Raw genomic sequence first — 23,530 nt, 5'->3', positions numbered from 1 at the left:
TACTATGTATTTTTATTAATAATAAGATAATATATTAGTTTGTTTAAGTAAATAATATATGGATTTTGAGTAATTAAATTCATCCTAAATATAATGAGATGGATGAATCATTAAAATACTAGAACTATATAATATACTTATAATTTAAGATGTACAATTTTAATCAAAATAAGATTGTATAAAAACACAAATGACAAAAATAAAATTATCACTAGAGCGTTCATACATTACTAAATTAACCAAAATTTGTACATCTCAAAAATATTCAATACTTTAACAGGACTAAACTTAACAGTTTGAATATAATTATTATTCTAAAATAATAAAAAAGCATACTTTGTATGGATTATAAAAAAATTATCTTAACAATTAAGTTATTTAATTAAAAATGGTTTTTTACTTCAAAACATGTAATATGTATGTTTATTATAAATATTCTTAACTTATTAAAGTCTTTTTTTATTGTATACATACAAAATTCAAGAATGTTTGTACAGGAAATTACAATTATAAACACTTACAGCATATTAATTTAAATTTGTGAGAATAAGAATTGAGAGTAGGCTATCAATTTAGACAATATTACCATTTCTATAACAAAGTACAAACATTGAATGCAATAATCATTTGTATACTATTTTTAACTACTTCCACATAAATTAATTTCAAAACTTTAAGTAAAAATTATATATTTAAAATTCAGAAGTAACAGTTATGTAAACAACTTTGAGAGAATTATTTTTTATGACTAAAACTGATACAATAAGATGATAAAAATATTTTTATAAATAATGATTAAATGTTTCAATTTTTATTGCTCAATAAGAAATGTATGAAATTAATCATTACTAATTGTACAGTTTTAAAAAAAAATTGTAATAAGATTTAAGTATGACCATGAATAGCAATTATTATATGTATTATTAGTGATAAGTTTATAATGTTATAAATTTAATTAACAAATAAGTACTGAAATATTATTAAACAAGTAAATACTGCTTTTTTATATTAATACTCTTATAGTATTACTATATATCATAATACTGAATACATTAATGTTAAACAAATATCAATAATTAATTAAATAACAATGAATGATTCACATATCATTTAATATTTAATAATAATAATAATAAAAATACAATAATCTTATAAAAAAATGAAATTAATTAAACACTTTTTTAATTTTTAAGTGCTACTTTTAATTCTAAAAAGTAACATTTGTATAGCAATTTACACTAATGTAGATAGACTAATAATTACACAATCACTATTTTTATAATAAATTTGATAATTTATTTTAGTAAAAACATAATAGGATTTAAATTAGCTAAATAATATGTTTTGTCAAAGAACATAATAAAAATAACTCACTGTAACAATAGTTTTGAATATTTAGAACATCTATAATAATAAATAAATTATAATATAACAAAAATGTTTAGTATAGTAATAATAATAGTAATAATAAAAAAAATAATAATAATTAACTCCAATATTTGGTTACCTGACATAATATTTTGGTTTTAAAATTGCACCCAATTAGGATTAGAATTTCCACCTGGTTGAGAAGTATTATTTGCAGAAGTAAATTCACCCCAATTATTTGGATTTGTAGATTGATGTGATGGAGATGATGTTTGTGATGGCGGTGCTGGAATGGTTTTTATACTGGATGAGCCTGGAGGTGGAGGCAACAGTCCTCCACTACCCGTAATTGTCGGTCGAGGTTTAGTGGCCTGCTTATTAGCCACGCCTTCACTTCCATCTTTTTTCTTAACAAATAAAGGAATAAAATTTAATTATAAATAATTTCATACTATCAAACATTATTTTGAGCTTACTGTAATTTTCATATTGATTTTAATTGTTTCGCCTTCTTTGAATTTCAGATCCAATTCTTGTTTGGGTTCATTTTTTTCCTTAGCGATTTCTTCACAGACTTTAATTCTTTTAAAATGATCTTGTAAGGCAACATTTAAATCAAAACTATCAGAACGATCTCCAAATCCAAGGCCAATAAACGCAGCACGACCTGGTTTGGGAAATATAAAGTAATTTTATAAAATATTGAAATTAGGTCATAAAGAAATATACCATTTTCATCTTGGATTCGGACAACAAAATATCTAGACGAATCAGATACAGACTCAAGAGCTACACCTGGATACTGTTCAATGGGACATTTGGCAAATAGTTCACCAGTGTTGCGGTCTTCGAGTTTAAGAGTGCAAGCATCACCCACACTGACAATTCTCAAGCGGCCTGTCCAAGTTGGTTCAGCAAGATTCCAATCGGCCGCCCTAAAAAAATTAAATATAAAATACAAGATACAAACAATCACATAGTTGTTATTGCATACATTGTTGGTTTTGAGTTATGTTTTAAGCTGAAAATTGAGATAATTTAGAGTAAATGCTTATTATGACAATTGTCAAATGCCAATCTGCCCAATTTAATTCAAAATAAATTATAATATTTAGTATTTACCTATATCCTCTATTGGTGGTTCTCGGCGGTATTTTGAATACAAACACTTCGTTTTTTACCAACAATATGCTTTCATACGTGTCCATGATTTCTTTTAAAACAAAATAATGTAAAACTAATAAAAAATAGGACTCAATTCTTTCAATTCAACAAATAAATGTATTGTTCTTCTTGTAATCGTGTTAAAAAAATATATCAAATTCGACTTTATCACTGTACAGTGTACGTTGTTTTTTTTTTAGTCCATGAATCGTGGGAGTGACGAACGGCTTGGATCACGGTGTTAATAATATTATGTGGCTGAGAGAAATCATTGATAATTTTACGCCATGTCAGATGTCTTCATGATGATTTGTATTTTGTATCTTGTAATTATATTTTTTTTTTAGTATTCAATTTTGAATGGTCATGTAAATAACAACCATGGTCCATGGTCTTAAATTAATAGATTGTTCTAAACAATTATCGTAATAACCTTTGATGGCGTCTGGAGAACCTCCCCTATCGAGGTGTTGATCTCAACCCCTTGAACACTTGAGATTTAACGCGAGAAATGAATTAACTATACTTACATGCTTCAAGTTTTTACAAAATTTGTAGACTTTTTATAGTCTTATAGTCCCAATTCAATAAATTTACCATATACAAGTCAATAATTTTACCAGTTTAGACATACGGTATTCATCCCTAGAGTTCTGTTAAGTCATCCAATACCAAAATGGGCTAAATGCTTTAGGCGTTTCAATCAATTTGTCTACGGCTAGTAACCGTCTTCTCCATGGTACTTCAAAAAAACCTAAAAATTACTTTATCTTTATCAATTAGCAAAAATATATGACTTTAAATTTCATACTAAGTTAAACTCTCACAGTAATCCATTTATGCATTAATTAAACAACTATCCTCCATCTCACTTCCCGGTAATGTACGTAGAAGATTCAAAAGACAATGACCAATAGACCTAGCTACTAAGATAAAATAAAATTCGCAATACTACATAAAAGTACTAGATTGGTTGACACTACTAATTAAAAAAAAAAAAATTACGTAACTAAGATTTTATTAAAAGTAATTCGTTATCTATTAAGTAAACATCAGTTAAGTTAATACAAATTACCTACTTAATTTTAACTTTTTAACTCGTTCATTACCATGCTTGATGTTCTACATTATTTGTAAGACGGAGCCAACACATGTGCGGATTCGGCGACAACTAGGAATTGAAAATTAAATTTATGATCAATCTTAATTATTGAAAATACATTTTAAAATTATGACAGTTATTGCATATAGGGTGGTAACTGGTAGTTAATGTATACCTAAAATTTATCCAAATAGCATTTTGGCCTGACGCCTAACTATAATTTTTCCGCGAGATAAAAGATTATTCTTTTTTTAAATGACTAGCTGAATCCGTACACTTTGTAGTCCGTTGAAAAAACTCCTAGTAATCCTAGTACCTTTCACATGTCTCAAACTGTGTTAAATTCGTTTCATGTGATTATGCTAGTAGTATATTTTTGTACATAAAGATAGATAATGGTTAAAATAATATATTAAGTAATAATCTTACTACAAGTCTACAACATTCAATTTAATTAATCACTATGTAATTTTATTCGTTTTATCGAAAAAAGTTTGACAATTCAAATATTCAATTGAATGATATTTGAGCGTATCACTTACTTAGCCTATCTTATGCCCACAGCCACAGGTCTAATCTCTGTACCAAATTTCTTTGTAATTGGTGCAGCCGATTAGGAATGCATAAAGCACAAACAAACAGATAGAAATCCATTTTTATATATTATATAGATTGGTGTCAAGCATCAACATCTATCATCTATGGCATTAAGCCGTAAAAGGTATAGTAGATTATGTTATGTTACGTTGAATTTTTAACCTGTTTATATAGCAATAATGCCGAACGAATAAGTGATCACGGCTAATCACTATGCCACAACAATCATAAAACATGCTCAAAATTTAACCGTTGAATAATACATTATTAATATTATAATGTAATATTAAATAATACGATAATAGAATATGATTGTGAGTGTACGATATTGATATTATAAAAGATAAAACTGTCGAGCGAAGAGAAAAAAGTTGACGAACCCTGATTGGGACCCTTTGGGCTGGATTTACGATTAAAAAATATAACGTATGATTGTCAGATGACCATTTATCGTGCTAAACAAAGTTCACAAAAAAAAGTAGAACAAACACCTACCATTACAGAAAAGCAGTTATAAAATTTAAAAACAAGCGCCAAAACTATCGAATAATAATCCATGGAACAAAAATATTACTGTGAAAAATCCCCACAGACCATGATAAAGTGAGCATTGATATAAAACCATTACAAGTAGGTTTTGTAGGAAGCTGCTGTACAATTATTATTATTCACGATTCACAGTGATTTTGTCATTTTGTGGTTTTAATTTTAAGTGTTTAAAAAAAGTTATCAATTGTTTCTATAGTTTTCTCATCACCACCATGACGCCTAATCCACCTGAAGTAAGAAATAATTGATTTAATCCTCAATACCAAATTATATTAAGCTAGTAATTTCATGTTTGTTCTTGTTTTCGTTAATTGTATTTAAATTGGACATTGTTGTAACAATTAAGTTACATTGGTTTTTACCTTAATATATTATCATCATGTCTCTTATTTGAATTGGTTACTTAATTATAATTAATAGCTTTGAAATTATGTTATACTGGTAGACAAACATTTCATATTGTATGTTTATGTGTTGGTGCTATTAAGTCGCCAAATGGTTAAATTATAATTTATCCTCATGTATTGATTGTTGACCAAATAATTACACTATTAGGGTTTTCTTAAACTTATTTAGTTTCCCAAATTTGATGAGTTTCAACTGTTAAACAGTAAATACATTTACCTTGGACCAAAAACATGTATATTTAAATAAATGTGTATAGTAGAAAAAACAATGTTTACTTTATTATCTTGGACTATTTCAATTATTTTTTATGATTAATAATTATTAATTATGTTTAGTTCATGGAGGTGGATCAAAATAGTGGTTCAAGGGGAGATGGTTTCAAATCATACTATACTACTAAAATTGAAGAGCTGTTATTGGTTGTAGCAGAAAAAAGTATGAACCTCAGACGTTTACAGGCTCAAAGGAATGAACTTAATGCTAAAGGTACTTAATTATTGATAAATAAGCTATAATACATTGATGTATAATGTATATATTTCAAAAGTCAAATAAGTAATTTCATGTGTTAATAAAATATATATGTGTGATTGAATAATATTTTTATAATATCATACAAACCATTTAGTGATTGTTTTTATTATTCGATTACAGTGAGGCTATTGAGAGAAGAACTGCAGTTACTTCAAGAACAAGGTTCTTATGTTGGCGAAGTAGTGAAGCCAATGGACAAAAAAAAAGTTCTTGTTAAAGTACATCCAGAAGGAAAATTTGTTGTGGACATTGATAAAAATATTGATATCAATGATGTCACACCAAATTGTCGAGTAGCATTGCGCAATGAAAGTTATACATTGCACAAAATTCTGCCCAATAAGGTTTGTAAATATTTATTTTCAACATTAAATTTTGTTGTTTAGATACACTAATACTTCTATATATGATTGATTTTATTAGGTGGATCCTTTGGTTTCACTTATGATGGTTGAAAAAGTACCAGATTCCACATATGAAATGGTTGGTGGATTAGACACTCAAATCAAAGAAATTAAAGAGGTAATTGAATTACCTGTCAAACATCCAGAGTTATTTGATGCCCTTGGTATTGCCCAACCAAAAGGTGTACTGTTGTACGGACCTCCTGGAACTGGTTAGTTAACCCTGTTTTCAACATCTCATACTATATAGTATGATATATATATATATACTATATTATAGTGCTGAGCATTCAGATTGAAACAAAAGTTACAATCCGTTTAATCTGGATTAATATACCTAATTCGGAATATGATATAAATCTAGATTATTATGCATTTTGAAAACAGTTATTATTTTCATATTTATCTAAATATATAACTATATAATTCTTTAACTACACAAAATATATATTTTACTAAAAATTTAACAAATAGCTAATTATTTCAAAAGGCAGTTGTTATTTTCACGTCCGACGTGAAAGTATTTGTTTTCACGTCCTGCTCTGTGATTGGTAATATTGATAAGGAAACCCGCGTAATTTTGAATTATTGATTTTATTTAATTAATAAAATAATTACGTAACCAGGGGGAGGGGTCCATGGGGATCGGACCCCCTAAAATTTTTAAATAGATCACCACAATTCAGAAGATACTTTACTATCTATATCACCAAGAGTTCCTAAAAGAGGTCGACCAAAAGGTAACATTACCTTTCTATAGGTTTAATATAGGTACATGTTTTAACTATTATTAAATGTAGGTAAAGACAAAACTGTGATTGGTGTACCTAAGAAAAGAAAACTCAAGACAAACTACTTCCTTTTGAAAAACTTCCAACAGATATAAGGCAGTATGAAATATTATGTTGGATTGTACATGACACTATTGCTAAATCTGCTATATATCAAAATAAAATAATAGATGAAGAAGATGTTGAAACAATACCTGAAAAGGTTTCAAATGCAGTTTTAGATAAGGCAATAGCAATCAATGAAATAAAGCGTTACTTATCTGAAGAAAGTTGGCTTGCTATCCAACAAGTAATTCAAATGAAAAAAATAACACCTACTTGGTCTGTCTCTTATGGTCAAATGATGCTACAACAAAATCAATTTGTTGTAATCGCTATTTAGAGTGGTTCCACTTTATTTGTGTTAATGTAAACCCTAATTTAAAAAAAAATATGGTTTTGCAAATTTTGCAAAACAAAACAAATTTAATCAAGTTTTATACTATACATTTAGACCATGCATTTTAAACTATTTTATTGATTTATTTACTTACTTTAATATTATTATACACTGACGACTGACTTGAATTATTAAAATTAATCTGTATTCTGTATGACTGTATTATAATTTAAATTTTAAATATTTCTTATCAATATTACGACCAATCACAGGGCAGGACGTGAAAACAAATAATTTCACGTCGGACGTGAAAATAACCACTACGATTTCAAAAACAATGAAGCCATATTGGATCTGAAATCCAAATTAACAGATTGAATCCAAAAATCTGGATCGACAAATTAAATCGGCGAATCTGGATAAAACAGATTGATCTGAAATTTGAATTAAATAATTGTAATCTGTAATCTGGATTGATTGAAATAATGCTCAGTACTATTACTATATACCTCATACTAATATGAAACTCATTCATCATAATATTTTCATTTCAAATAGGTAAAACTTTATTGGCTAGAGCTGTAGCTCATCATACAGAATGTACGTTTATCAGAGTATCTGGTTCTGAACTTGTACAAAAGTTTATTGGTGAAGGTTCAAGAATGGTCAGAGAACTCTTCGTTATGGCAAGGTATATTATTAATTGTCTTAAAGTAATTAATAATAATATTTACTAATAATTTTTAATGTTATTGCTATTTAGAGAGCATGCACCTAGTATTATTTTCATGGATGAAATTGATTCAATTGGTTCATCACGTATTGAATCTAGTAGTGGTGGGGATTCTGAAGTACAAAGAACTATGTTGGAGCTGCTCAACCAGCTTGATGGATTTGAAGCAACTAAAAACATTAAGGTGGGAACAGTTGTGGTAAAAACTTTTATAAGAGGTATTTGTAATTAACATACATACTTTATTTCCAGGTGATAATGGCAACCAATCGTATTGATATTTTGGATACGGCTCTGTTACGACCCGGACGTATTGATCGTAAAATTGAATTCCCGCCACCAAATGAAGAAGCCCGTTGGGATATATTGCGTATTCATTCTAGAAAAATGAACCTGACAAGGGGTATAAATCTAAAGAAAATTGCTGAACTCATGCCTGGAGCTTCTGGAGCCGAAGTCAAGGTATAGTGATTCTTCATCTTTTTACTCATTTTATTTTAAAACACAATATAATATTAGATTCATTCAATAATAATTATATTTGTTTTTACCTAATTTTAAAAATGTTCAATATTATATAAATATTAACGAATGTACTTTATCAAAATGAAACAATATATTATAATATTATGATCTTAGCTTGTTATTTAAGAGTTCATATACTTATTATATTATATTCAGATATTAATCTATCATTAAATAATTTTAGATAATAATATATATTAGTAGGTTAGAGATTTACTTAATAAAAATCAATATATATTTATTTATTTTCGTAAATATGTTTTAATAAAATGTAAAGTTTTTAACTAATAGATTGCAACTATGATAACCTTCTAATCAAACCATTTATATTGCAGGGGGTATGCACAGAGGCAGGAATGTACGCTTTACGTGAAAGGCGTGTGCACGTAACACAAGATGATTTTGAAATGGCTGTCGCTAAAGTAATGCAAAAGGACTCTGAAAAAAATATGTCTATCAAGAAACTCTGGAAATAAATTTCAAATTATATTATATTCCGTATTGTATCTTTTTTTCTTATGTTTATACGACAATTTAAATGTAGTTATTTAATGTTTGAGTAACAACTAAAAAACTATTCATTAAATTAATATTATATGTTGCCTTCAATTAATAAAATAAATATACAATGTCGTATTTTATACATTTTTGTTTACTGGTCTAATCCATGGAATAAATCAATTTGAAGGACACAAATCTTTTGTTGATTTTGTGTCACAATTGAATAGAATATTAAATTTGTATACTTTCCAAATAATGGTAGTTTCATTTAAGTATATATATTCTAATTGGTACACTAAAACCAATGATAGATAAATTGTAACTGTACTTCAAGATTTGATCCTTGTTTAAAACACAGCAACTATGTTCGTTAAAATATTGTCACACCACAATGCGCTTTAAAAAAAAAATTTATTTGCACCTAATTAGATAAACAAAATTGTTTTTAATTATAATTAAATTTTTTATTAGGAATTTGTTTTTGATGGGAGTTATGAATTTCTTTTATGTTTAAATTTATTTATGACAAAATAGTATAGTTAGTGTGTAAATTGAGAAATATGAGATTGATGGGTATTACAAATATTGAAATATCTTTAATTTTTTATAGACAAATCTTAGTTTCTTTCTTCACTGAATTTAGTTTTTATTTAGCTAGGTAAATTTATTAATTTATAAACATAACTGATTTATTACAATAGTGGCATACAGTTTGAAAACCATTGATCTTTATGTATAAATTCATTCACTGTTACCACAGACTAATAATTTTTAACAATGCGTGTTTATTTGTTTGAAGTTTATAATAATTAATTAAATCAACGAGCTTTAAACGTTAATGAACTTTAAAAGATATTGTTGCTATGTTTTTTCTTGATGTTTTGCTCGTATCAGTTGAAATACAAATGTTTGTAATTTATTTAAAATGCTTATTAATTCTTGTATGTTAACAATGTTCTTTGAATGCAATTTAAAGTCCAGTAGTTTGTCAATACAAGAGTTTATGGATCAAAGATGCTTATATTTGTATTGTTTACAAAATTCATCATTGTTGGTATATATTTTTTTATGATTGATATTAGTTTTAAGATAACCGCTTGAAATATTTAGGTCGTCAAATTAGAATTCTATAAACAATGCATCAGTAGACCAACTGTAGAATTACATAAAATACTGCACTAGTTTATTGACTAATATAGCATAATGATAATACTCAATAGCAGCAGTGTATGGTGAATAATATCAAAAAAAAAAAATAAAAAGACTTCAAAAGTATAGTTGAAACATATCTGTACATTCTGTTAGCAACAGCAGAATATCATCTTGCGTCGATAACAACGTATATCATCAAATGAAATGATATTCAGAATATAATATATATAAAAAAAGTATGTATTTACATGTATTTTTAAAATTTATTAGAAATACAATAAAATAAATTTTTCTTCATAAGATTAATGTTAATATAATGACTGATGGACAAAGAATAAGGAATAGTAAAAATTAAAAGTTAAGATTAATAAATCAGCAACAACTGAGTGTAGGTCTTGGTTTTCAGTCGCAATCAGATGACTAAGAAATAAAAAAATTTCCAACCAGGTAATTAAGTGAGAAACAAATTAAGATACAAATACCAAGATCGTCAGATACGAAAAATGTCAGTGACCTAACAAACTTTCACTTTAAAAATGGAATGTCAAGTTATATACTTATTTTAAGAGGACGCCACATCTGCATGTGTTGTCTTCGTCGTACAAGTGCGTAGCATAGCAAATTTTAAGCTCAGCAGGTCACGTTTATCTCCGTTATTTTAAAATTTAGAGTGAATTGACCTATCATAAAAATTAAAGGCAAGATTATTACCGAGTGCATCTCATAGGCTTTTTATTATATTTTAATTTTAAGCCGAGTTATGAGTATTTTTAGATATAAAAATTATTTACAATTTAAAAATACTCATTATTCGCTTTAAAATTAAAGTATAATAAAAAGCCTATGAGATGCACTTGGTAATAATCTTGCCTTTAATTTTTATAATAGGTCAATTCACTCTAAATTTTAAAATAACGGAGATAAACGTGATCTGCTGAGCGTAAAATTTGCTATGCTACGCACTTGTACGACGAAGACAACATATGCGGGTGTGGCGTCCTCTTAATATTAAACAAAATGTTACACTAACGGTTGACTTAATATCAGATATTTAGTCCAAAATTAAACGAATATGTTTAAAACATCACTTTGTTTTTGAGTATGAAGATTTGGTTGTATAACAATCGAATAACTACATTTATCGGTTATGAACAATTTATCACCAGATGGATAGGGAATATTAAACCGAAGTTATAAAACAAATTCAAACGTGTTCTTTAAACTTTAAATAGTAATATAAATAGTAAATTTTATTTACAAAAAAATTCAGCTTTTGTATAACTTAAAAAGAAAAAAAATTATACATATTTATCTTTTATATAGCGGTTTGGGCATGTAACTTTTATATAAAAAAATGTATACACTAAAAAAAAAATGTGTTTTTAAGCTAATAATAAAATTTCAAAATAAAGCTAAAATAATAAAAATGTGGGGAAATCAACATAACAATTATTTTTTCTGCATTACAAAATTCAGACAAAATATAAGTTATAAAATGTTTCGTTTAGAGGAAAGATACAATTATAGTAATTAGTAATTATTTATTTGTTTTTTTTTTTTAATGATTTTAATATTGAAAATTAATATTAGTCAAACGGTTCATTAAAATAGTTTTGATCATTGAAATTGATGATAAAACTTATTAAGGAATTAATTACAACTGTGGACAGAGAACTAACGGTTTAACTAAAAGAACACATTTGACAATATTAATTTCGATGGCGAGTAAAAAAAATTTCTTTAGTCTGCTTTATATATACATATATGTATATATATATTATGCTTAAGTTTGTTTTCACGAATTACAAATAAAGTTTTTTTTTATTATTTAAATATTTATAATAATAATAATGTAGTTTGGAGTCGGTTAACGGTTGGCATTTTTCAATTGATTTGACAGCCAGTCAAGACCTTCATATAAACCATCACCACTAGTTGCGCACGTTGCTTGAATATACCAGTTACGATTGCGTAGCGTGTGTAAGCTTAGTTTATCAGTAATTTCAGATGCATTCATGGCATTAGGCAAATCCTAAAATTATAAGACAATATTAAAATATATAATTTTTTATTATGATTATATTTATATTTACTTGTTTATTAGCGAATATCAATAAGACGGCGTCTCTAAGCTCATCTTCACCAAGCATTCTCATTAACTCTTCTTTAGCTTCGAATATACGTTCTTTATCATTACTGTCTACTACGAAAATCAAACCCTGCATAAAACCCAAAAATTACATAATTATTTATTTGTGTACATAGTTTTCCCTTTTTACAATAGTGTCAGTATATTTATTCCACTAATTAAGTTTTTGTTTTAAATAGTTGTAACCTTCTGTCCATACATCACTAAATTAATATAATATCTTCAGGTACACATAAAAATTAAAATACATGCCTGTGTGTTTTGGAAATAATGCCTCCAAAGTGGTCGGATTTTATCCTGTCCACCAACATCCCACACTGTGAAACTTATGTTTTTGTACTCGACAGTTTCCACATTGAAACCTAAAACAATAGCAGTCATTGTATCTTAATATTTTATAAATAATAATAATTTGAGCTAGTTAATAGAAAAATATCTTACCAATAGTCGGTATGGTGGTAACAATTTCACCTAATTTCAATTTGTATAAAATTGTTGTTTTACCAGCTGCGTCTAATCCTACCATAAGTATTCTCATCTCCTTTTTGCCAAATAAATTTTTGAACAGATTCGCAAAAACATTCCCCATTCTGAAAAATAATTAGAATAAAAATCAATATACAAATTGTATAAGTAATAAGTTAAGTGGCCTATTTTGGAATATTATTAGAGGGTTGATCTAAATTAAAATGTAAAACAAACATAAAAATGTATGCAGATGGTCAAAGGGAGATAATTTGCCAGAAAACTCCTATTAAAATACAACTGAATTCACCAAAATAATTTTGATTCATAGGGTTAAAATTGTTCTTAATTATCAAAACTAGTTTTTGAATAAAAATTAATAAGAAATTGAAGATAAATATAAACAATTAGACTAATATAATATGTATCAAATTATAAATAAAACTTGTAAATTAAATTAATGATTTAAAAAAAATAAATTAAGTTTTATAGCACCCATAAAAACTCAATACTCAGAATTATCTTATCAATTGATAACAATTATCTGCAATAACCATTTATAAACAATTAAAAATGACATTAAAGTAGGCATCTGAAGTAGTAATTTTTATTTTAAATATTTTATTAAAAAAAAAATAATTTCGTAATTATCATTGTTGCTTAACAAGATGAAAAATGTTGTATGTCGAGTGTGATAAATAATTGTAATATTAGTTAATAAGTTTCTTTTATATTTTTATGTCAATGCCAATAATACTTATTATCAAATTAGAATGTTTATAAATTAAATTTAAATGAAAGAGTATTGAAGCATGTAAATATTTTGAGATCAATTACATATTTAACAAATCAGATGTTAACACAATTAGTATTTAATATTAATAATTAAATTAAAAAACTAAATACCATATGGTAGGAACTTTGATCAATAAATAGATAAGTTGGAGTAGTTTGCCACAGCTTAAATAAAAACAAAATATAGATATTATCAATACAATAAAACAATTAACCCAATTAAAAATATATAAAGAATATTAAAAGAAACACAGAGAATCATAATAAATACCTGTTGCACATCATATTTTCTTTTTAAAATCATTATTTTTTTACGAGCTTTTTTAATACTAACAGGGTAGGCATTTTCAAAGAATAAGCCGTAACTAGGTACTAATTATATCCCATAAAATTGTACATTATATTTGTCAGAGAATATATTAATCAAATAATCAAATACAGAATGTTAAAATTTTTTTTTGATTAATTATTTACAGTAAGTATTTACTTTTAAGAATACCATAGAATTTATAAACAGTGAGTCTCTACGGGGTATTATAAAATGTGTTTTAATTAGGTACAAAGGATATGAAAAGAAATGATCTTCGGAAAGATTTTTTAGACGATTATGAATTGAATGCGTGATCCATTTGTCTATAATTTGAAGATCAAAACAATCACAACTGACAATATAGTCGGATAATTGATTATTATGTAGATGCTGTACATAACATACATTTCTGTTTGTCGAACAAATACAATCTGCTACATATTGTACCCACTATTGAGATGTCTTTTGGGGTTAAGTACGTACACATACTATAATAGGACTTTAATATCTCTGAATTTCACAATAGATCTCGAGGGCGATGATCCAGAGCTCGAGTCTCTACAAAAGTAGGACAAGCCGCACAGGCATTTACAGTCGACGGTAAACAGGAAAGTCGCCAAATCGGGAACCCGAAGACGGGTGCCGGTTTAACACCCGTGGAAAATGCGTTGTGCTGACGACACGTCATATCCGTCAAAATCCATAAGACACACCAGAGGTTCGGGCGTTTGGTCGGATTCGGAACCGTACACGTAGCAGCCGGCAGCGGTCGAGCACGCACACAGCAGCCGGCCACTGCGATAAAACGGCGAGCCGTAAAATCCGACCGCGGACTACACGGCTAGGATGCATCTCGTTTTTGGTACACGGGTGTTGGAGGTTGCTGTCGGTGTCGGTGTGGTACTTACTCGATGTTGGACGTAGGTCAAAGCGGTTGTACGGGAATGGATGACGAAGACGAACAGCAGGTCGAGATGTGCGTATGTGCGGAACGGGGCGCGTCGACGGTAAAAGAGTTTGATAAAAACGCAAGACGATACAGACTGACACGGCCGGATCGAAACGAAAAACGATATAACAATATTATCACGACGCGAGTAACGAATACAATAATTATCTATATAAACGTATACGTATCTACATACACACTTTAATATATATATATATATATTATATAAATGTGTTATATACAACGTATTACTTGTACTATAATTATATATATGTATTTAACCGATTATAGGATAAGATGGCGGCGGCGTACGGGTTCCTCTCTTGACGACTTGGTATTTCTCTCTATTATTTTATTTTTTTTTTGTATTTCATTTATTTACTTTTCTCTCTCTCGCCGCTCCTGCGGTTCTACATGCATGCCACGTATAGAGCACGATTGTTCCTGGCCCGCGCCCGCCATTGGTCTACCGGTGTCACGTGATCAATCACCGTTTCTGCCATGAAATCGGCCGGTCGTCGTCGTCGTCGTCGTTTTCGCGCCCCGGCCCCTCGACCACGGTATCCCACGATCAGTGGCCGACGGGCCCGCCCGTGACATTCGGGTGGGCCCGATCGTAGATTGGTAACACCTTGTACCGCCGGACCGGTGTGTCATTACTCATTACGTAGTTACCACTACCACGGTACCAGGACACTCGCTGTTAATCACACATGTGGCGCTATGCCCGGTATGCAGTATCTCTAGTGACCGGTAGATTGTTATGACACGACAATATGTGATAAGTATTAAAGTAATGATGCTGGTGATGCTGCGTACGCCGTACGGCACTACGGCGGGACGGTACAGCTGCTGCCGTCAGGCCCACGAGTCGTGACTCACGACAGTACAGCTGACGTACAGTACAGTATGTCAGTACTCGGTATTGCACTATGGGGTATGCGACTGTTAAAGTGTTAACCGGCCACCGCCGTCGTCAGTGTACGAAGTCGCACTCGTCGCAGTTGTATTATTATAATTATTTCTACTTTAATGATAAAATCGTAACCGTCAGCGGCGGTGAGACGATATTTTTGGGCGGAAACAAACAATTTAAATGGTTTGTTTTTAAGCAGTGATAAAATGAGATACTTTATTAGTTATTATATATTTTAGATATTATTTTAATGAGGCACATTTGTTTTTAATTTCGTTGAAAACTTATTTTGTGTTTTGACGTTAAATCAGTAATGGTGGGCGGGGTCCAATGTCGTACCGCTTATATCAATCTAATTTGAAATCATGAATGAAACACAAAATTGTTTTATAATTTCAATTACAATAGTTAGTTTATTCATTACAATGTATAAACAGGAAATATTATTTTATTGAAGGTGCTCATATGGAGCCATTTTTTTTTTAAATAAAATATTTGTACCTACTCTTATGAACTATAAAGTATTTTAATTTTAAATTTAATTGGATTAAATATATTACAGCTGGGACCAAATATCGAAAACATCTCAAAAATGTTGACTTTCCTAAGAGAAGTGGTTTTGACAATGTGTAAAAAAAAAACAGTTGTATGATAACACTACTAAGTAGGTACCTACTTCTCACACTTTTTTTCCTTAGTATGATATAATGACTGTTAATAATATTATAATATATTACAATACGACATACTTATTTATAATGTACTATGTCAAATAGTCTGATAAAGTGATAACCAATAACCTTTGTTGTTGATGTTATTCAAAGTTCAATAAAAAAAAAATTAAAATATTTTAATATAATTATTCAAATTTCATGTTTTGAAATTATATTTAAATATACCTATATAATAATTGATAATTGTTTATTTTTGTAATTAAAAATAAAATTAGCATAATATTATTAAAAATTCAAAACATATCAAATAAAACAAAATTAATTAGAATTATTAAAATTAATATATTTTATTATATATAATAACATAATTAAACTATACATGGTTAAAACTTATATATATACATATTAATTTTCATTTGGTGAGAATTAAAACATTAAATGAATAATATAAGTGTCTTATCCAGTTATTCTATCCTATATAATAGGTTCTATTAATATTTTTGTAAAATTTTCAAAATGTTGTTCATAACTTACTAAATGTGAATCTGAAAATGAGACCTCAATCTTTTTTTTTCAAAAAAATCCAAGAAATTTTGACAACATCCGTAGTGCCATTTTAGGTAAAAATTGCAGACACGTACGGGGCACTCGTAATTATTGCTCTGTTAATTACTGATAATATTTGATTATTTTAACTAATTTAACTTCTCAGAACAGTTTGAAAGTTTGATAATTTAATTAATTTTTTCACGGTAGTCTATAACGTTCAATAGTGCCTACAGACGAACGATGCTATGGCGTGTTGTTTGTTATTATCTACTTATTAGTTATTACACATGATCAAAATTATATTGATTATACCAATATGCACATTGTACCTATTAAACCTATTACTGATAGAGTTATGATATATTAATATTGCTATTAAAGTCATATTTTTATTATTAGATGGCAGGTTAAAATCTGTAAAAAATAATTATTTTTTCATAAAACATATCATATAAATGTCATTGTGTGTACAAAATAAAATAATATACTTTAAGATTTTCAAGTACCTTCTCATGAATAATATTTTCAATCAAAATAACTAAAATAATTTTATTCTCGTTTAAATAGGTATCTAATTTCGTATTTTTGTCCAAATTTTGTACCTGTTTACCACTTTTTGGAGCATTAAAAACCTTCTCAAATTTATTTTATTTTTTTTTTTGTTAGGAAATTGAATCTAACACCACTTGATAGTATAATTGATGGCATGTGCTTTCACTCACTGCTCATAGATATGCATTTGAGTAACGTCTTCACAAACCATAAATGAGGCTGAAGAATGATATCCTGCTCTTTCTATACTTTTTAAATTGCTTCTCAAGAGCGAAGACTGCCATTTTGAGTCAAAATTTTTGACTGTTGAATTTTTCTTCTACGATTAACGTTTTTTTACGTGTAAAGATTAAAGAGTATTTGTCTGAAATTTTTTGGCACACTGCGTTAATTTACCTTATGGGGGAATTTCCCACTCCGGGGCATGGCAGAAACCTACGGGTGCCCCAATGGAAATTCTGCCAAACAGGCGTCCGAACTAGGCCTTCGGGCCTACACCCGGACATTGCGCCATACGAAAAAAAAAATTTACCTTATTTGCTTATGTTGCTCTAATTTTACGTTGAGCTTCTGTCAACTGCATGTAGCTTACCAGCTCTCATCTCTGATAGTTTGATAAGTCCTAAGATCAAGGTCTTAATCAAAGTCTTCACACTTATAAAAGTACGATATTATTTGTATTTTCTCTTGAGATTTTTACGAGGCTTATAAAATATAACAATTTAAAAATGTTAACACATAACTCTCTGAAAATTAAAATATCGTTAAAAACCAAAGACCCAGGTGATATAGCTTCAAGTTATATAATAATTAAATTCATTCTCATAGTAATAATAATAGCTTATTAGTTACTACACAGTACACACGTCGTTATTGGAATGGCTAAATACAAATTTGTCATGTAGTATATTTACGTTTGTAAATCGGAGTGACGCGCTATCATAGGACATAAAATATAAATATACTATAATACATTATTATGTTGTTTACTAGTGTCTCATCGTGTAATATTATTATTATTATTAACATTGTGTCAACTATTTTATTTAAAGTATAAACAAGCACGAATAACAAATACGGCCAATAATCCAAAAGTTATTATCAACATACTATATACTATACATATTATTATACTGCATTGATGAACTTTTGCTGTTTATCGACTCTCAAAAGACGAATCATAGTGTTGTAGTAATCAAGGTACACAACTATGACGTATGATAATAATGACACAAAGACTTGGATTGAATACCATTAGACACAAAAACCGATTAATTTTCAATTAAATAACAGGCGTAAATACAAGTGTATAAAATATTGTTATTTATTTATTATTAGTAAATCATTAGATAGGTATGCATATAGAATACAAAATTAAAATAATTAATCATCATCTGACGCGGGAGGTTATAAATTATAACACATATTTTATCGGCAACTGATGCCAATTAAAATATAAATAGGTATAAAAATATTCTCACCTTTGGCGATTAAATGCGTAACAATTATAAAATTATTGTTATAATATGAAAAAACATAAAATATTACAATATTATTGTCATGAAATCGTCGAACTTGTTGTCTGGTCAAAACGGTTTGCCGGTTGTGAATCGGTTGATTAGGTCCAGCCCCCAAATCGGCTGATCTGCCGGCACCATGTGACCGGCGTCTCTGACCAGCAACACGGTTAGCGGTCCGGCCGTGGTCGCGTAACCAGCTACGACGGTTGAGTTTTCGGAGCCCACCCGCCAAATGGTCCGCGTCGCGTTATGGAACTGCTCTGCGCCCGACCATTTCAGCGATTTTGCCATGTTCATCGTGCCCCGGTACGGCACGATAATGTCCAGCTGTCCGGAGTACAACAGAACTCGGTACTGTCCGGCGTCCAACAAGTTAGCCAACCACGAGCCCACCGATTGCATCATGTCATCGGCCAAGTGCTGTTCGACCACCGTACCGTTGTTCAGCGGCCTCTGGCCCACGTGCAGCGCTTCCCGCATGAATGGCTCTTGCACGTACTTCTCCCAGTCACCATACGGAGTTGGATCGCGGTCCCACAGCATGTTGAAGTAGTACCGCATGCCGGTCAGGTTCTGGAACAGCGACGGATATGGGTAGATGTCGCCATTCAGTAGTTTGTCGAAAGTCCGAAAAGCAGCCTCGAAGTCATTGCGGAGGATTTGGACACGGGCCGTGCTCTCCAGTTCTTCTAACTCTTGTTTACCGTACTCTAAGAAGACATGAAATAATATTATTATGATATATTTTATTAAATAACACGAGTATATAATGTTATCTCAATCGTCATATTATAGTCACGTCATGATATAATTTATTATTATATATAACTACTAGCTAGAGATCAGTGAATTTGAAGACAATTTTTATGCTTTTTTTTAGCTTATGCGTTGTTGGCATAAAGTTTTCATTGCACAAAGCTTGAATTATTATGTATTTTTTTTTTATATCGCATTTGATCACTTTTTACGGTATTTTATATTATACAGTCTGTATATAGCTGTGTATTATTGTAATTTATTAGAATGTCTCTGCCAGCTAGAGTGCCTATAAATTAATTACATTTTTTATTATGATTTGTATAATATTATATATTATGAACATATAAATATATAAGTGTAATATGGTTATTGCCTATCTTCTTTTTCAATAAGTCTCGGTACTTTTTATATATTTAATAGTTTGATTCGTATCATGTCCGCGGTGTTTAATGCATTTTAAACTGAATTTCTTAAATGTTTCTGTTTTCTACAATGCATCATAATATTTTAAGCTCTAATAATGACGTTTCTATATATGGCTAATGGCTATATGTTATTTATGTGTATGGTATATTAATTATAGTTACCGTCAACGAACCCGTGTTGGTACAGGTATTCACTGTACATCAATTGGTTGATTGGGTCTACCAAACCGTTGCCGATGGCCAGCCCCTTGAGGTTGATCTTGACCTCGGCCTTGGGGTTGTTGAGGTGGATGGAGTATGACACGGACGGCACATATTTGCCCGCGTACGATTCGCCGGTCACGTAGAAATCGTTGTTCTGGTATTCGTGGAACAGTGTGAAGAACTGCACCAAGGCGGTGTACACGTTGATGCCGACAGATGCCTGATTGACGCTGTAACCTCCATCGTCTGCGGTGAAGCTGTATCCTGTGCCCACCGGGTTGTCGAGGTATATCACCGAGTGGGTGGCCACCCACGTGTGGTTGCGCAGCTTGAGGCCGTGGGTCTTGGCCACTGAGAACGGACCATGCTCGTTGAACACGGCGTACAGGCTGGACGCGCCCGGGCCGCCTTGCAGCCACAGCATGACGGGCGCGTCCCGGGCGCCGCTCATGGCCGGGAAGAACCAGAAGAACATGTTGGAACCGTGTTTCTCGTCCACAGTCAGGTAACCGGAGTAGCTCTCGATATCCGCCTTCGGCGGTTTCACCTTGCACGCTTCCCGTGCCTCGTCGATCCGGCCTGCCTGTATCAGGGGCGTCAGGTACAGAGCCCCATCGCTATTGCCGTCTCCGGATGCCTTCGCCACGACTGTCCGACTGCAGACGAACAAGTAGAGGCCCGCGACTAAAAGTGGCGACGTTAACATCGCCATCACTAAACGCATGTTGGTCAGACTATATTGTTGAGAACACGAGTCGTTTCAGCGAACTAGCTGCGCCGGAATTTAATTATTTCCAAAATAGAAATAATAAAAATATTTTACGATCTGAAATCGACTCGGTGGACGACGAGAATAAATTATTATTATTATCGCCGCTGTAGGAATAGCAACAGCCAACAACGTTCGATCTCGTCGGAACTCGGCAGCCGACTGAAAACCGATAAAACCTAACCGCGATATGATAATATTATACTGTTTGAACTGAGCATATAATACGGTGTTGTGTGATGTACCTATAATGTTATTATTGTATTTAATTATTATCACACCGTAGATTAGATCGTCGCCACCACCGTCGAACAACTGATTATTTAAGGATGTACATAAAATCAATATGTACTTATGTCCTATTTGATAAATTATAGTGGAGGTAGAGGTCACTCTATTAAGACGACTCACTGGCCATTGTGCGTGTATGTATTATGTATACAGTATAAATGTATAATGTAGGATAATATATACGCGGTGTTAACAGTTTAGAAAAATCTATACCATCACTTCTCACGTAGTCCACTCATCCATGCTATCGCGCTCGAAGTATAGCATTATCATTTTATCATTTATGACCATTAGTAATTATTGTGTAATGTGTTTAAATTATTTAAACAACTACATTTATAATGTAGGTAACAAAATATATAGATGCTTTCCGTTATCCCAACTACCATCTGATGCCGCGACTATTACGAGAGTCTCAATCCATGATATTTTAAATAATAATATTAATATGCTTAGCTATTAGTTAATATCGTTTTCAAAACGTGTTTTTACTGCTTTTATAATAATAATCACAGGTTGGCTTATATTACATGGAACAATTAGATTAGAAGCAACAATTATATTTAGAAGTAGTTTAATGAAAATATAAAACTATTATACTGTGTGTCTGTGTAAAATTGTGCTTGGTGTTTTACATTACAATAAGTTGATATTTACTGAACTAAGTGTAGGTGCCCAATTAAGGATGACTCCATAGACTAGTTTGAGACGACTATGTCATAATTTTCGCCTTTCGGTATACTGGTTAGTGGTTTGTTATAGCCCGTGACGGTGAGTGAAAACTTTAAAGCACAGCAATTCAGCATTCAGGTTTGTTATTTATTTATGTTGTATATCAACGGGTATATACCCTTTTACAATTTACTAAAAACTAAATATGTGTAGTAAATCCTAACAAAAACAGATAACAAAATATAAAAATAATACTGAATTAAAAGTAATATATATATATAAAATTATATAGTTACACTAAAAATATTATTATTATTATTATTTTTTTTTTCTTCATATTAATCAATCCATATTTTTTAATAATAACATAGATTTAAATTTAAAGCAATTGCATGAGAGAAAAAAAATATCTAAATGTATGCAAATTTTATTAGCTAAAATTAAAGCTCGAGGGAAAAAAGAATTGATACCACTGTTCGTTTCTGTTATAGCCCCACCATCACTATATTTCGACGAAAAATACGTACCATTACTACCATTACTATGAGGTACCTAATAAGTAATAATCAATAATATAATAATATGATAAGCCGATATACCGATATAGCTTATGGTAATTTGCAACAACATGGATTCCAATATAATAAAGTTAATCAAAGATATAATTTCGTGATATCTATATATAGTTTAATTTTCAAAAATGTTCGACTTTTTTTGAGTTATTTATAGACCACTGAAATTTTCGATTTTTTTAAAGTGTCGATAAAAAAATGTTGGACAACCAAAAAAACATGAAAATTTAATACAAGGTTCCTTATGAGTTGTTCTAATTGTAGCTAAAAAAAATTAAAAATCGTTAGTCACAATTTTTTTTTATTAGTATTTGAAGTTCAAATATTGACAAAAATTCGTCAAAACCATGAATATTTGCAAATTAGTTTTAAGTTGAAAAATCATAAAATTTTTTGCGTTTATAACTAAGGATTAAAAATACAAAACTAAGTTTTCCTTCAAGTAGCTATAGAGAAAATTCGAAGCATTATTATAGGAAAAATTTTAAGTGCGTTTGAATTTTAAATTTTTACGAAATAGCGTAACGATAACGATTCATCCTCAAACGATTTTAAATATTTGTTATTATTCAAAAAGTATATGTAGTAGATACTTGAAAATTTTACCAGTTATTAAGATTGGCATTTTCTTTACGTGATTTAATTTTCAAAATATTTTGACTTTTTTTGAGATATTTATAGACAACTAAAATTCTCAATTTTACTGAAAATTTTTTTTGGCCCTATCAAAATACTTGAAATTTTAATACAAA

General features: G+C 29.8%; 4 protein-coding genes across 4 annotated transcripts; 1 reads left to right on the top strand and 3 right to left on the bottom strand.

The window, feature by feature from the left end:
- Nucleotides 1-1,095: 1,095 nt before the first annotated feature.
- On the bottom strand, nucleotides 1,096-2,679 carry LOC107166190 (NECAP-like protein CG9132). Its single transcript, XM_015514757.2, has 4 exons — nucleotides 2,491-2,679; nucleotides 2,098-2,303; nucleotides 1,845-2,035; nucleotides 1,096-1,775 (listed from the first exon to the last, which is right to left on the bottom strand). Exons 1-4 carry the CDS (start codon nucleotides 2,574-2,576, stop codon nucleotides 1,527-1,529), a joined length of 732 nt encoding a protein of 243 aa, XP_015370243.2. The 5' UTR covers nucleotides 2,577-2,679; the 3' UTR covers nucleotides 1,096-1,526.
- Nucleotides 2,680-4,853: 2,174 nt separating this feature from the next.
- Nucleotides 4,854-9,197, top strand: LOC107166028 (26S proteasome regulatory subunit 8). The gene is made up of 8 exons (XM_015514517.2): nucleotides 4,854-5,013; nucleotides 5,524-5,674; nucleotides 5,843-6,066; nucleotides 6,146-6,338; nucleotides 7,855-7,987; nucleotides 8,060-8,213; nucleotides 8,282-8,491; nucleotides 8,890-9,197. The coding sequence occupies exons 1-8, from the start codon at nucleotides 4,993-4,995 to the stop codon at nucleotides 9,028-9,030; spliced, it is 1,227 nt and encodes a 408-aa protein (XP_015370003.1). The 5' UTR covers nucleotides 4,854-4,992; the 3' UTR covers nucleotides 9,031-9,197.
- Nucleotides 9,198-10,426: 1,229 nt separating this feature from the next.
- Nucleotides 10,427-15,211, bottom strand: Arf1 (ADP-ribosylation factor 1). The gene is made up of 5 exons (XM_015515004.2): nucleotides 14,835-15,211; nucleotides 12,798-12,946; nucleotides 12,609-12,718; nucleotides 12,301-12,426; nucleotides 10,427-12,239 (listed from the first exon to the last, which is right to left on the bottom strand). Exons 2-5 carry the CDS (start codon nucleotides 12,943-12,945, stop codon nucleotides 12,075-12,077), a joined length of 549 nt encoding a protein of 182 aa, XP_015370490.1. The 5' UTR covers nucleotide 12,946; nucleotides 14,835-15,211; the 3' UTR covers nucleotides 10,427-12,074.
- Nucleotides 15,212-18,866: 3,655 nt separating this feature from the next.
- LOC107166034 (venom serine carboxypeptidase-like) lies at nucleotides 18,867-21,478 on the bottom strand. Its single transcript, XM_015514530.2, has 2 exons — nucleotides 20,433-21,478; nucleotides 18,867-19,796 (listed from the first exon to the last, which is right to left on the bottom strand). Exons 1-2 carry the CDS (start codon nucleotides 21,196-21,198, stop codon nucleotides 19,153-19,155), a joined length of 1,410 nt encoding a protein of 469 aa, XP_015370016.2. The 5' UTR covers nucleotides 21,199-21,478; the 3' UTR covers nucleotides 18,867-19,152.
- Between the last annotated feature and the right edge of the window lie 2,052 nt (nucleotides 21,479-23,530).

The sequence above is a fragment of the Diuraphis noxia genome, unplaced genomic scaffold (assembly GCF_037042655.1).
Source record: "Diuraphis noxia isolate RWA-SAM2 unplaced genomic scaffold, SU_Dnox_SAM2 contig0003, whole genome shotgun sequence".
Taxonomy (NCBI): domain Eukaryota; kingdom Metazoa; phylum Arthropoda; class Insecta; order Hemiptera; family Aphididae; genus Diuraphis; species Diuraphis noxia.
This window is presented reverse-complemented; position numbering and strand designations above follow the sequence as displayed.

What these genes read in the sequence shown, in the direction of transcription:
- LOC107166190 (XM_015514757.2), bottom strand. Translation starts at nt 2,576, where the DNA reads ATGGACACGTATGAAAGCATATTGTTGGTAAAAAACGAAGTGTTTGTA. An exon ending in ACCACCAATAGAGGATATAG is followed by an intron (nt 2,304 to 2,490) that starts GTAAATACTAAA and finishes TAATTTTTTTAG; the next exon opens with GGCGGCCGATTGGAATCTTG. An exon ending in CCGAATCCAAGATGAAAATG is followed by an intron (nt 2,036 to 2,097) that starts GTATATTTCTTT and finishes TTCCCAAACCAG; the next exon opens with GTCGTGCTGCGTTTATTGGC.
- LOC107166028 (XM_015514517.2), top strand. Translation starts at nt 4,993, where the DNA reads ATGACGCCTAATCCACCTGAA. An exon ending in AAGCAACTAAAAACATTAAG is followed by an intron (nt 8,214 to 8,281) that starts GTGGGAACAGTT and finishes CTTTATTTCCAG; the next exon opens with GTGATAATGGCAACCAATCG. An exon ending in CTTCTGGAGCCGAAGTCAAG is followed by an intron (nt 8,492 to 8,889) that starts GTATAGTGATTC and finishes TTTATATTGCAG; the next exon opens with GGGGTATGCACAGAGGCAGG.
- Arf1 (XM_015515004.2), bottom strand. Translation starts at nt 12,945, where the DNA reads ATGGGGAATGTTTTTGCGAATCTGTTCAAAAATTTATTTGGCAAAAAG. An exon ending in TACCACCATACCGACTATTG is followed by an intron (nt 12,719 to 12,797) that starts GTAAGATATTTT and finishes CTATTGTTTTAG; the next exon opens with GTTTCAATGTGGAAACTGTC. An exon ending in TGATATTCGCTAATAAACAA is followed by an intron (nt 12,240 to 12,300) that starts GTAAATATAAAT and finishes TTATAATTTTAG; the next exon opens with GATTTGCCTAATGCCATGAA.
- LOC107166034 (XM_015514530.2), bottom strand. Translation starts at nt 21,198, where the DNA reads ATGCGTTTAGTGATGGCGATGTTAACGTCGCCACTTTTAGTCGCGGGC. An exon ending in CCAACACGGGTTCGTTGACG is followed by an intron (nt 19,797 to 20,432) that starts GTAACTATAATT and finishes ATGTCTTCTTAG; the next exon opens with AGTACGGTAAACAAGAGTTA.